This window comes from Phaethon aethereus (genome assembly GCF_964289735.1).
Source record: "Phaethon aethereus genome assembly, chromosome: 2".
In the NCBI taxonomy this organism is placed as follows: Eukaryota; Metazoa; Chordata; class Aves; order Phaethontiformes; family Phaethontidae; genus Phaethon; species Phaethon aethereus.
The window spans coordinates 122035752-122049740 of NC_138582.1; the positions used below are offsets into that span (position 1 = coordinate 122035752).

General features: G+C 39.3%; 1 protein-coding gene across 1 annotated transcript in view; it reads right to left on the bottom strand.

Annotated features, from left to right (window-relative positions):
- Positions 1-8015, bottom strand: part of ULK4 (unc-51 like kinase 4) — a gene marked incomplete at its 3' end in the record, with an annotated part of 257242 nt that extends 249227 nt beyond the window's left edge. The window contains exons 1-4 of the mRNA XM_081996301.1: positions 7872-8015; positions 6220-6319; positions 3152-3291; positions 1723-1879 (exon numbers count right to left, since the gene is read on the bottom strand). Coding sequence (XP_081852427.1) covers positions 1723-1879; positions 3152-3291; positions 6220-6319; positions 7872-8009 — 535 coding nt within the window. The 5' untranslated portion in view covers positions 8010-8015. The remainder of the gene's footprint in view (positions 1-1722; positions 1880-3151; positions 3292-6219; positions 6320-7871) is intronic.
- Positions 8016-13989: the final 5974 nt, after the last annotated feature.

Genomic DNA, 13989 nt, shown 5'->3' on the forward strand with positions numbered 1-13989 from the left:
AATCTTTAACTTGGAAATAGAGGTCTCTGAGATGATGACTAATAAAATATTTGGAAGATTAAAACCAAGTTTCTGATTTTTTCTTATTCGATGAAAAAATAACATAGTATTTGCAGTCTACTGCGTTGCACAGGTCTGCCTGTTGAAATAAAAGCACAGTAACTTTCTCATATGTTAAATGATCATTCTTGAGTAAAAGGTACTGAAACAATTGAGCCTCAAACTAGTAATCACTTGGACCATTTGCATCAAAAAGGACAATGAAAGTACAGCAGTGCAGAGTCTCCAATGAAAGAAGCAGCAGTTCTGTGCAGCACTTACTGAATTTTGTGTATACTTTTAACATTAAATAAATGCAATTTAGTCCTAGACCTTACAGAGAGCATCTGCAGCATAAACTTTTAAAATGCTCAAGTAATGCCATAGCCAAATGTTTTGAGACAAAACAGGATTAATTTTAAATCACTTCTTTTCTTTATCATACTTCCAACATCAGTTATTTCTTCATTCTCCAATTCCTACTTTGTAACTGGAGCACAAAAAGTTGTAAATATGTGATTCTTTTTGCTACTTCCTTTAAATTTTTTTTTTTTTAAATGCACTGTCCTATATCAACTAAGTACCAGAAATACAATTTCATTGGCTAGGGAAGCCAGTTCCAATTTGAACTCTGAATTTGCAAAGTTTTAGTAATTTTCTCATTCTTCTAATTCTACTACTTGTACTTAGTTGACATTATGTGAAATGCATCAAGAACAAAAAGTATTTCACAGGGTTTTTCTTCCAACCATAGTTTTCCTCAAACAGCAATTAATAAGTAAGCCTCCTCAGCAAATCCAAACCAAGAATTAATGTTCTTAATTAATTAGCTGACTTGAAACATTTCAGATCTTATTTGTATGCTCAATTTGGGGGTTTTTGGTTGTCTTGTTTATTTTTGTTTTTTTAAATTCTTGAAATCTTGCTTCTAATTTTTTTCTACAAAGAAGAAAATTCAAGAACAGTCTATAAAATAATGAAAACATGCTCAGAATAGACACTTTGTACATTAAACTATACTTTAGGGATTTGATGTAAAGCTGCAAAAAGATATTTAAAATAAGCCACCTACAGTTATGTTATGTTCAAAGTTTGTTACACAAACATACACAGTCTATAATCACCTACACATGAGCTTTAATCCAAAAATACGCTGAAGTCTATTTACAAAAAGCAGGAAAGGTCAGGAATTGTTAACATGTCATACATTTTATAACAGACAGAAGTGTATTTGTTCCAGCTCTTAGTTAAACTGGCTTTGTGAATCTTAGAATTATTACCATATACTTGTAAATACAGTTTCTTTGCTTTCTACTCATTTGCAGGTGTTGTTCCCTCCATAACTTACAAACTCTCTGAACAACCTTCCTCAAGAGCTAAATTTTGATTTTGAGCTTACTTTAAAAATTCTCCATATGCAGGATATGTTATATCTGCTTACAGAAAATGTACAGATCAAGCTTGCCATTGCAAAGACACAGGCAAACACATTAATCTTTACAAATGATAACACAACAGAATTAATTATTCAGTTTCTCTAGGAATTTAGTCAGCCCCAACAGAGCAATCAACAACTATTTTATTTCAAGGTCTTCTCTCCAAATTAGTTCAAACAAAGGCTTTTTCCAACTTTCACTCTGTCCCTTTGGTATGAGTTAATTTTGGCTAGTAAAAATATCCTACCTCGAAATCTATTTTTCGGGTATCTTTGCTGAGTGCTTTCACTGACATCTCCTTCTTCAGATCCAACTAAAGCAAAAAATTCTTCCAAGTTCTCACCATCCACTTTAGCCAAGCCAAAATTACTGAATTTCAAAGTGCCAGGCCCTTCCAGCAGAATCTAGAAGAATAAACATAACGCAACATACAAGTATCATATACTAAAAATTATGACTGCTGAAATTTCCAACACAAAGTATAAATTTTTTTTTTTTTTAAATCACAATCTCAAACCATTTAAGTACACAGAGATGACCACTATAAAGGAAAACTTTTCTGTGTTTTTGGCTGTCTTTTTTCTTATAAACAAAAAATTACAGAATCCTACAATAGAACCCTCAAGAGGTTTCAAGTGTACTTTTGTTTAATCATTATTAAATCTCAATTAATAACAATGTTACTATAGAAAAGAAAGTAAAAGTAGAGTAAAACAGTATAGGAAAATGAAAGTGTAGTAAAAAGAAACATTGTTTCATTTGGGGGGGGGAAGGGAAGTGAATCTTTCTAATTTTATTTAGCAGAAAATGCCAAAGATTTTGTCCCATGATGATAAGAGTTTTCTCTATGCGGTCACTGCTTATTCTTATAATTAAAAGCTTCATAATCCCAAATGATGTCTTAATTTAGCACTCTATATTTTGTGTTCAAAGGAGTACTTTACAGCAACATTCTTTGCAATAATACAGACACATCTCCATTATGCTTTATTCATATATTTTTTTAGTGCTTTTGGACCCACAAATGACAGAGACTGAGTATAATTGTGCAAGATTTTACAAAAAATTCAGAAAAGTGCAACTTGATCACTTACAGATCAAGTTCAAAAACTGCTAAGCAAGAGTTTCTGGTTATACTGATATTCTGGTTACTACATAAATTAAAAACAAACAGGGACTTTGAAAAAACTATACATAAATTCCACACACATACACAAAATCAGAAAGTACACAAAGATTTGTATTTTTATGCAAGAGTAAGATGATAATTTAAATGGCATTTGGAAACAATAGAGAAGGTCATTAACAAAAAAAGTTTAGTTAACTTTACTCCCCCGTTAGGATTTTCTGTGATTTCAAAATATTCAGCAGCATGATAGAATCGGTATAACAACGAAGTTGTACGTCCAAGGACAGAGAACCAAAATCCTTCATTAATTCAAACCAGTACACCAAATAAAAAAGAATCTATCGCATTGTATCAAACATACAACAGGGAAAGAAATCAATTAGATCATAAAATATTCAAGCTACAGACTTGTCTCTCATTGTCTTCACATATAATATAAAGCTCAACTGGCCTCTAACCTGAGGAAAGCCTCTTACAAACAGTAGAACAGAAATAATGAATTAAATGTTGATGGCATACAAAGTAACATGCAGTGTCCCCTCCTCACCTTTCCAGGCGTCAGTTCACAAAAGATAATTCCAAGCTTATGAATATGGTATAAACCAGTAATCAAATCAACACCAAATTCTCTCACTACATCTTCAGGTAGATGACCATCTTGAGCAATAACAGATTCTAGAGAACCACCTGAAATATGTTTACACATAGTCAGCAACTGCATAATAATAATTCCCAAGGACATTATACAAGCTTCTTCAAAAGATGTCAGGCAAAAATCCTTACCAATAGCTATTAAAAATATTTATTCAGATTACATAATAGTTACAAAATCTAATATGTACTGAAAAAATAATCTATTTCCAATAGTAGGACAAAAATCTTAATTTTGACTATGATTAAATTGGGTACATGACTTCAAAATTTCTTTAATATTGATTTATTTTACAAAGGAAACAGAAGGGAAAAAAGAAACCCAGAAACTGTGCCATTTCACAATGTAATAGTATCCAGTGGATTTATTCAAATTCCTTAACCAGATTCCTGCTGCATGAGTTAAAAGAATAAATAATCAACATCTATGAACAACAGCGATCAACATCTGTGAACAAGTGCTAAAGCTAATGACAGGCAATTTCCCACTGAATTCAGATAACAGAAATAGTAAAACTGAGTTACATTCTGAGGTCTTGAGGTCAACAACATCCAACAGATAAATTCTTTTGTTTGTTCTTCACACATAGTATTTCTGTACAGTCCTTCTCTTGACTCATGTGTCCCAGTTCTTTAATTTTCAGCGTTTTCTCTATCTCTTCCCCCCCCCCTTTTTTTTTTTAAGAAAAAAAAATTCAAAACCAAACCAAAAATACCTAGGATTAAACTTTCACTTTCCAGGTTTCTCACACAAATCCCAGCTTCCTGGCCCAGCAAGTCCTACTCGTATCTCTTCGAACTTCTCATCCTAACATGAGACCCTTCTCTGTCCTTCCAAAATCACCACTCTCCTTCCAACCAGCCTTCCCTCCGTTTCTGATCAGATTACACCTACAAAGCCTTCTAAATACCCCCCAACATACATCCTCTGTGTCCTTCCCTGGGCTTCACATTCACTCTCTATGCTTTTCCCCACTGATTGCTACTGTTTCTCTGACCTTGCAAAAATCTCTCATCTTCCCGCATCACCTACTTCCTCACATCCCACTAATTCTCAGACTCATCCCATTTGAGCCATTCCTGTCCTAACTGTTCATAGGACTTGGACTTCTCCTAATCTCATTTCCCACAAACTCCTTGCTCAAACAGTCTTTCTTCTTCCTCTCCCAGTCTCCCTCCTTCCTCTCCCAGTCTCCTATCCTAAAATCCACATTCTCATCTCCCTCAAAACCTCTTTCCTCAACCTCATTTGACCCTTTACTACTCCTGCACCAAACCTGTTGCCCTGAGACTACACTTTGTATTTCACGAATTATCTATGGGTTTCCTGGGTTATCTATTATTTATATCTTAGCCAAATCATGCAGATTAAAAAAACCCCACAAATACACAAATTAAAGTCCCTGAATGAAAACAGGGATTAGGAGAGCTTTTCATAGAAAAGGATACTAGATCTTTTATTCCAAATCACATAATAGATTTTCCTGAGCTTTTTCCCTTTGCTAAGTAATTTCTTTCAGAGAATAGCAAGACTAAAAGGTCTGTAATCACAGTATTCTTCAAATTATTCAACACTAGGTAATCTTAAAATTATTTTCCTCCTAAGCCTTTTTTATGCTGTTTAGTAAATCAGTCATTCCTTTAAAGCCATATTACATAGCTACAGTAAAGAATTTTCCATCATGTTTACTTTTTTTTAATAATGTAATTTAGAGGACTACATATTGAATAATTCCATAATATGACCAAATACACAAAGAAAAAGTGAAACTAGCAACACAGAAGTATGCTGCATCTGCTAAGAGAAACTCACTTTGCCACCTTGAGACAAGTGAGAAAGATCTTCCACATTTCAAAAGCAGTTTTCAAGGCTCTACAAAATCAATAAGAAATTCATGTCTTTTTCTATTTATAAATCAGCTTCAAGACACTCTCCTGGCAGCCAATTGCAATACTGCAAGGTAAAAATACATGCTAATTGTTCAAACTGTGCTTATTAAAAGGCTGCCTGTCTAACAACCTAAGTATGTGCCCGTAAGTTAGACTAAGCGAATAAACCAAAGCCTCCACATGAGCCATTAACTTCACTTTTAATCATTGAAAGAATGACCTGATTTTTTTTTCCAGAACTTGTAGCTTCTCTTCTTCAGAAATTTTTGAAACAGAATTCTGGACAGAAAAAAAGGCTGTAATATGGACTTTTACTATGAAACAAACTCCAGACATGAAAATCTTAACATGCATCACTTGCACAATTGGCCACCTTTTCTTTCCATGTGGAGTAAAGCATACTATCCGGAGTTTAAAACATGCAGTCATCACAAACAATTAGAGAAAGCTTTAAAAGGTATCTTTAATGGATTGATGAGAACCTACCAAAACTCAGTGAATCACTTAATGCAGTTTTGGGTTCTCAGAGCTCCCAAATTAATGTCTTAACACAAAAGTCAAAATACGTCTACTGAACAGGAAGAAAATGTAAATAGTTTACTATTAACTACAGAATTGCTCCTTGATTAAAACATCCATTTGAGCAATATTAAGTCATTTGTACTTTATAACTTGATTTGCTCCTTGCTCTCTTTATTATTGTGTGCTATAAAATGAAAAAAGAATGCCAAAGCTGCCAGTCCTTAGAAGACTTTTCTCAAGTAATTTTTACCTAACTACACTCCAACTGCTCACAGTTTGTTTTAGCCCTATCTCTTCGGCTATTAAAAACCAACATTATATCACATCAATTGACATTGAACACAAATATAAAGTGAAGCAGAAAAACAGGATTTCAATTCATTTGTAAAAATGTTTCCAAAAGCAAAAACATTTTTATATATATTAATAAACACATAACTACTAAGCTTTTTCAAAGATCCAAGTATTTGTTGTGGAGAAACAAATATAAAAAATAAGAAATCTCTTACAAATACTCACTTTATAAATTTTTACCTTTTAGGCTTATCTTACCTGTGCATAATTCCACTACAAGCCAGAGATGGTTGCTTGTTTCATACCATGCATGAAAAGTCACTATATTCTTGTGTCTGATTTCATGAGTCAGACGAACCTAGAAGAAAGGTTTTAACAAACTTAACTGGGGAAAAAAAAAAGGCAATCTATATGGACTTAAGGCAGAGGTGGGGTAGAGACAATATAACTTTACTCTAGATCAGCGAGCCAATAAGGTAGCGCCTCTGGGATAATGAAGTTAAGCGTGGGGGAAAGTGCTGCGCAAGAACAGTTGGAGAGAGGACTGAGAATATGTGAGAGGAACAACTCTGTAAACACCAAGGTCAATGAAGAAGGAGGGGGAGGACGTGCTCCAGGCAGTGGAGCAGACATTCCCCTGCAGCCCATGGTGAAGACCGTGGTGAGGCAGGCTGTCCCCCTGCAGCCCTTGGAGCTCCACGGTGGAGCAGATCTCCACCTGCAGCCCATGCAGGACCCCACGCCAGAGCAGGCGGACGTGCCCAAAGGAGCCTGTGACCCCATGAGAGGCCTGCGCGGGAGCAGGTTTGCTGGTAGGACTTGTGACCCCGTGAGGGACCCACACTGGAGCAGTCTGTTCCTCAAGGACTGCACCCCATGGACAAGACATGTAGAAAGGACCCAGGCTGGAGCAGTTTCTGAAGAACTGCAGCCTGCAGGAAGGACCATGCTAGAGAACTTTATGGAAGACTGTCTCCCATGGGAGGGACCCCATGCTGGAGCAGGGGAAGAGCATGAGGAGGAAGGAGCAGCAGAGACATGTGATCAACTGACCACAACCCCCAATCTCCTGTGCTGTTCAGGGGGAAGAGACAGAGAAAATTTGGAGTGAAGGTGAGTATGGGAAGAAGGGAGGGGTGGGGGAAAGTGTTTTAAGATTTGGTTTTATTTCTTATTACCCTTCTCTGATTTGTTTGGCAATAAATTAAATTACTTCCCCCAAGTCTAGTCTGTTTTGCCCATTACAGTAATTGCTGGGTGACCTCCCTGTCCTTATCTTGACCCATGAGCCTTTCATTATATTTTCTCTCACCGATCCAGCTGAGGAAGGGAGAGCAGCTTGGTGGGCACCTGGCATCCTGTCAAGGTCAACCCACTACACAAACAAAAATTTATCTACTGGAAAAATAAAATATTTGAAACGTCTAACTTCATCAGTTACAGTTTCGTTTCTGGAAAGTACTATATGTTTAAAACTTTGCCAAGGTTTTACAAACCAAAATTGATTCACCTTAAATGCTATTCTTTCATCAAAAATAATTTCTTCTTGGTAAGTGAGAAATTGATTATTTACTGGAAGATACTACTACCCCTGGATTTGCATAACTAATAACAGAATAAAGCAAACCACTACATGCAAGTAACTGTTTTTACATCATAGAAACAGTAAGCCTGTAAACATGGGTTCATGGATGTGATTTAAACAACAATAAAAATCAGATGAAGAAATAAATACATTAAAATAAGACTCCATTTAAAGTATAAGAACTTAAAATGTTAAGAAGCTGATCTAAATGGTGACGAACTCCATGTAAAGAAGCACATGGTATTTTTCTTCTATATTACCTGTGCTACAAGGATTTTGTAAGCTGTATCTTTTTCCAGATTTAGAAGGAAAAAAAATTACTTACCCAGTTTGTTATTTCAGCTCTTTTGCATTTATCAGTGCAAAGAATGGCAACAAAATTAATTGTCCCCTTTTTTCTTCCTTTATAAACAACTGTCTTATTTCCTCTTCCAATCTCCTCATACAGAATGAAGTTCTCCATACTTAAGGATGCTTTACAGGCAATAGATTGGAAACATAGTGTTAGTCTCATAAACAAATGAACCTCTAAAGAAAGGAGGAGGAGGGGGAAGCATTCAAATTTAATAGTCATTGATGCAGAGTACTTACCCTCCCAATTCTCAACAATAGGGGTTATATACTTCCAGCAAGATCTAACATAATTACTTTACAGAAGGCCTCCTCTCAGGAAATGTGATCAAAATTTTGAACAGGTGATAGAATCTTCCACTTACAAAGTTTTTAACACATTCAAAAAGTTACAGGTGGTCCAGTAGCTACAAATTCTAAATATTTTATCTGTAAATAATAATCATACTACCAAACTTAAAATTGCATGTTCTACATAAAACTGCTCTCCAAATTAAAATATTCTATACTGAAAGTCTTGCCAAATAAGATTGCCCTTTCTGCCTAAGGGCACTTCAGGCAAATGTGCCCCTGCAACTTTTCACAATGTAATTTACACCTGCCAAATAACCGATTTAATCAACGTAGCTGAAAAACACAGGACTATGAATATTAGTGTTTCTACCAGTGCTAAGCTGAATGTAGCTGTATCAGCTATAGGACTCAGTGTTAAGAATTTTTCATGGATAGAAACAATTCTTTGCAGACAAAAGCTGCGTAAATTTGTTGCCAAACATTGCATTGCAGGAGTAAGGCAGTTCCACAGGAATTTAATTTACATTTCTAACTATCATTTTTGTCTCAAGAATTTTATATGTTTTAATTTACATACTGAAACAAATGAAATATTTGTCATTTGTTGCAAACTCAGCAAGTGTCATCTGTATATTTAAATAGTTAGATGCTTTCCTTTTGTTCCATAATTATTTCCTCTGAGAATCTTGGAGCAATGGGATAACTGATAGCAAAACACTGAAGAAACTATAATACATGAAGAGGGAGTTCTGCATCAGCTCTCCATACTGCTCCTCAGCTATTCCCCTGGGTTAAGAACAGAGTCACACAGAATCCCAGTACTGGCATATTGCAGAAACAGGATATATTATTAACTAGTCATCAGTGACCACCTTGTAGTAGCTTCTTCCAGCTCCAGGACTGCTTCACATTCAATGCCCAGTTCTTCCAACTGCCAATTTAATTAATTCCAAGCCATTTGGAGCTGCCTTTCTCACCTCTACATGACTTATTCCATTTTGTTTATAGAACTGTTGTGTTCTCTTCAACAAGTCTGGTTCTCAATGTAGTTAACCTAAAACCATAGAAAAGCAGCATATTGGAGAGGGTAGTGCAGCAAACAAAAATGATGAGCAAGGATGGAGAGGAAGGGCTGTTGAAGTAGTACACCTGCTAAATGGCCAATCACAAACTCAATTTCACTTTAACTCTTTCATGAGACACAAAGCTCCCAGAGTGAGAAATCAGAGACCAAAATGAAGACCAGGGAATCCCCAAGTTTTCAGATAAGTCTTCAAGTGAAAATACAACAAAGCATTGGGCAGCACCAGACAAGAAAGTGCCTGTAACTAAAATACTGGCTCTTGCCAGAACATCATCCAGGTGCCAAGTAGACCCAGATGATCCAGAATTTACAACACACATAGGAGCCTCACTACTCCAGAATTTCCTTTACCAAAGATAGTTACCCAAGACAGAAATTTTCTTCCCCAAAGAAGAAATGCCACCATTACAATTCAAAAGCCTTCTGATTAATACTGTAAAATAGTTTGATTTTACCTAGCACTAAGAAACAGCTAGGTATAACCAGGATAGTACAGGAACGCTTTTTTTCCTACAGTTATCTATGAGAACAACTAATTATACAATAATCAGTTTGCCAAACATCCCAAAAAAGGCAGAAAGATATGGCATCAGAACAGACGGGGGTCTCCATGTTCCCAAACTCTCTTTTCTGATTCATGCAGATTATCACACCATTCCTTATGTTCTTTTTCTGGACAGCTCAAAAAAACCAGACTGACCAAAAAACCCATAATGTCTTCCCCTACTACACAAAGATACTAGAACAGCAATGCCATAGAAATGTATTCAGAAAAAGAAATGGACAATCTACAGCCCACACCCAAAATTTACATGACCACAGCACCTTCCTTGCACCACTTCTTTCCCAAGAATACTTCAAACCTGACATGTGCACCTTACCACAACACTGAAGCATATACACATTCGATGGATGGAAGATACTTCCATGTTGGTCGTACGAAAGGTGTTATCATTCACTTATGCAACAAAACATACAAATACATGCCAGGCTCAATGACAAGTAGAGCAATACCTGGTTAGCTGACAAAAGCAAGACCAATGACACACAAATGCACAGTGGGACAAAGTATTCATGGGCAAGGGAAAGGGAAGCCTTCACTGCTACCTCATAACTGAGACAAGTACAAGACAGTACTTGTAAATAAGGTCTCCATTAGCTGCTCTGGAACAGGCTACAGGGAAAAGAGAAACATCTAGTCTTGCATTCCCAAACCGCAACAGTAATGGCTATACCATAATTTTGGTACACAAACCAATGGAGCATGACACACAAGCAAGACTTTCAACAGCTGGAATATGTTCATACGTTTTGACAGAAAGTACAAAGAGATCGAACCAAGTGACACAAAATGAGAAAAGAAGCATCTCAAGGTGAAACGTCTGCAGTGGAAGCCTGCCACACCACCACCTGCCATGAAGCAGGTCTGAACCTCCATAGAAGCACCCAAAGCAGCAGACTCCAGTTGCTGAGGGAACTCCATTTGCTCTGGGGGGGATGCAGGACCAGGACACCAAGGAGACACCATCTCTTGGTGAGAGAATGGCCAAAAATACTCTGAACTGAGCAGCACGTGCAGGACCTGAGATCTCCTGCAGTCAAAGCTCTCTCAAGAGCGGGCAGCTGGGCAGGCCTGAGGCATTGCACTGCGACCCCTGGGACACAGCAGCCTCCCGGCCCACCTGCAGCAGAGGTGAGAGCTCTACAAGGCAGGGGCCATGCCCCAGAGGCTCTCCTGCCCCTCAGAAGACCTTCAGTGGGGATACCAGCCGCTCTGGGCTCGGGCCTGCGCCCAGACTTGGGGACCACGGCCGCGGGCGGGCGACAGGGCGGGGAGCGGGCTGGGGTAGGCGGGGGTAGGCGACTGCCTGCGCCTGCGCGCGCCCCCTACGAGAGGAAGGCGAGGGGCGGAGTGCCTCGCCTCGCGCGCCGCCGGGCTCCCGAAGGCCTTTAGGCACGTGGGCGCCCCGCGAGCTAACGGCCGTTGGCTGACCGCGGGAAGCGGAGAGGCGGTTGGGAAGTGACAGCCGTACCTGTGAGGCGGGGGGATGGACAAGGAGGCAGCGTTACGACCGCCGCGCCGCCGCCATCAACCGAAATCGGCGGGGCCCCGCCCCCGGGCCGGATTCTCCTATACCGCAATGGGAAGGAGGGATTTGGAAGTGTCCCGATGGGCAACTCGTCCCTGCACGCCACAAAATACAGCCAGCGGGAGGGGCATGGGAACAACAGACAGACTGACTCCAGGAACTGTTTTTCTTCCTCTTATTCTAGCAAGAACACACCGCCACGTCCCACCCGGGTCTGTCCCCTCTCCCCCCGGCGCACCGCTAGGATGGTCGCCACCACGCGCCCGTATCCAGGAGACGGGACCAGACGCCGGAAACAGAGCGGAGCCGCCATTGGGCCAAAAGGCGCTTACGTCAGGGTGGGTCCACTGGGCCTGGGCCGGAGGGGTGTGTCCGGATGTTGCGGGATGCGGTCGCGACAAGAGGAGGCGGTGTCTCGCTGGGGTGGGGAAGAGGGAGGGGGCAGCACGTGCCTGAGAGGGCGGGGCGTCAGGGGCGCAGCCGCCCGGTTGCCAGGCAACCGTCAGTGCCGGCCTAACGGTCGGTGAGGCGGTGGCACAGGCACCACGGGCGGATGGGACGTAATCAGCCGACGGGACGGTGACGTCCCTAGGGAAGGCCAGGGTGCTGCGAGGGAGTCCTGCAGGGCCCCACCGCCGTTGGTCTGGGCGGCTGGGGCTTTTTTTATTAAACCTCCACAGGTCTAGCATCAGTCAAAACAACGTGTAGCATCGCCAGTCCTGTCACGGCGGTTTGTAAATGCCTGATAGAGGGATACTTTGTTAGGATGAAATTCAGCCCTTGAAACAAGTGTTTTCCATTTTTAGTAGTGAAGTGGGGTTTTCACTCTTATTTTTCATCCTAGGGTGGTCTGGTTTTGGTTTTGTAAGGCCCTTAAAAGAATCAAATAAGTATCCTTTTCTCCTGTGCAACAAAGCATTTAACAGCATTTGGTCAGTCTTTCTAGAGCAATTCGTGAAGAACTATGTTTTGTCCATTGTCCCTCCTTCATCTTGACCTCCTAACATTTTTGAACCCAGTGATCCATTTCAACCAGGTTTGATAAAAGAAGTAGTATATTTAACAGCAAGGAGTCAGTGTTTCTTTAGGCTGTATGATAACAGATGGTCAAGTTTTTTACCCTCACTGTAGGAAAGATTTCAGTATGAATGTAAACACCCCTAATACTGACCCACACCAAACCACTCTATTCGGGAGAGGGATATTAGAAAGGTGTTGGCTGCAAGGAGCGCTTCGGTTTTGTTTCACACCTTCTCAGACAGCGGAGGCAAGGCTGTAGACACAAAGCACAGATCTGGAGGAGATGAAGCTTCATTAGTTACACAGCTTGCCAAACATTTTGTCACAGCTCAGCTGCTGAGAGCTTTGGTAGAGAGTCTACAAAACTGGTAAGAGGTCAGTGCTGCACACAGGTATAATTTTTGCTGGTTTACTGGATATCCGCATAGATTTGACTGGACTTACAAGCACTGAAGAATATCTTGTGCATATGCATGGCAAAATTGCTCACTTAACAATTTCAAATCCTGTCCCATTTTGCAGCATAGGTTTTCAGCAATTACAGAGTTGATCTGCAATTACCTATGAAGCTACAGCTCTGAAGCTGCACAAGCAAAATAATTTTTCCATTTATTTTTTAATGTAAATGAGTAGTTGACTAGATATAAATAAATTGAATGCATAAGCAGACATCACCTAGTTTCTTTTAGTAAGCACAAAGAAAAGTATGCTTTGAAGAGGGGTTTATTTAGATTTTAGAAAACTCTGTATTTTATCTCTGGCTCTGATTAGGGTGACTGATAAAAGAAGGAATAGAATATAAGCTCAGTTGCAGAGCAGTCTTGACAGCAATTCGATGGCAGATCTTAGAAAAGTCACTTAATTACATTGTCCCTGTCCAAGAGGACAAAACTAAGCCACAATAATTATCAAGCTGTTGCCTTTGCTTCCAAATTTCTAGTCTTTTGTCCTATGTACAGCTTTCTGTTAAATTAGTTCAGGTTAGGGATTGTTTTTATGCAAAGGAGGTAAATATTTCATTCTGGGGGAGTGGATGGTATGAACTTTAACAAAGTCTGTTGAAATCTTCACATAATATTAGCAGTAGCATTACAAAGTACAGAGAGAAAAACCCCAAAAACCCCCACTTTAATAACAACCAAGCCAGAGATTCATAGCTTTTCAAATTAAATGTCTCCATGATGAAGAATTTTCAGTGTAATTAAAAGCAGACACAGGGGGCCATGTTGACTTATACCCCTCTTTTTTCCAATACCTCTTAGTTAGGAACTATGTCACTTTTTGATTGTTGATACATGCTTCATTACATGTCTGTATCTTTCTTACCATCTGGATGCACAATTTCAATATAGTCCAGATGGGGAATTTTCCCTTCGGTGAGGTATAAAAATAAGGAATTCTCTTTTCAAACGTGTCACTTGCTTCCAGTACAAAAGTTATCTTGAAGAAATGATCCAAATACAAATACAGATCAGGGCTGTAATTATACGACTCTTTGGCCTTTTTCTTGCTGTTTTAGTCTGTTACTCCTTTAGTCTGTTACCAAACATGACTTCAAGCATTGTACACAACTGCAATAAACTCTTCTGTGGGAATATTTTCAA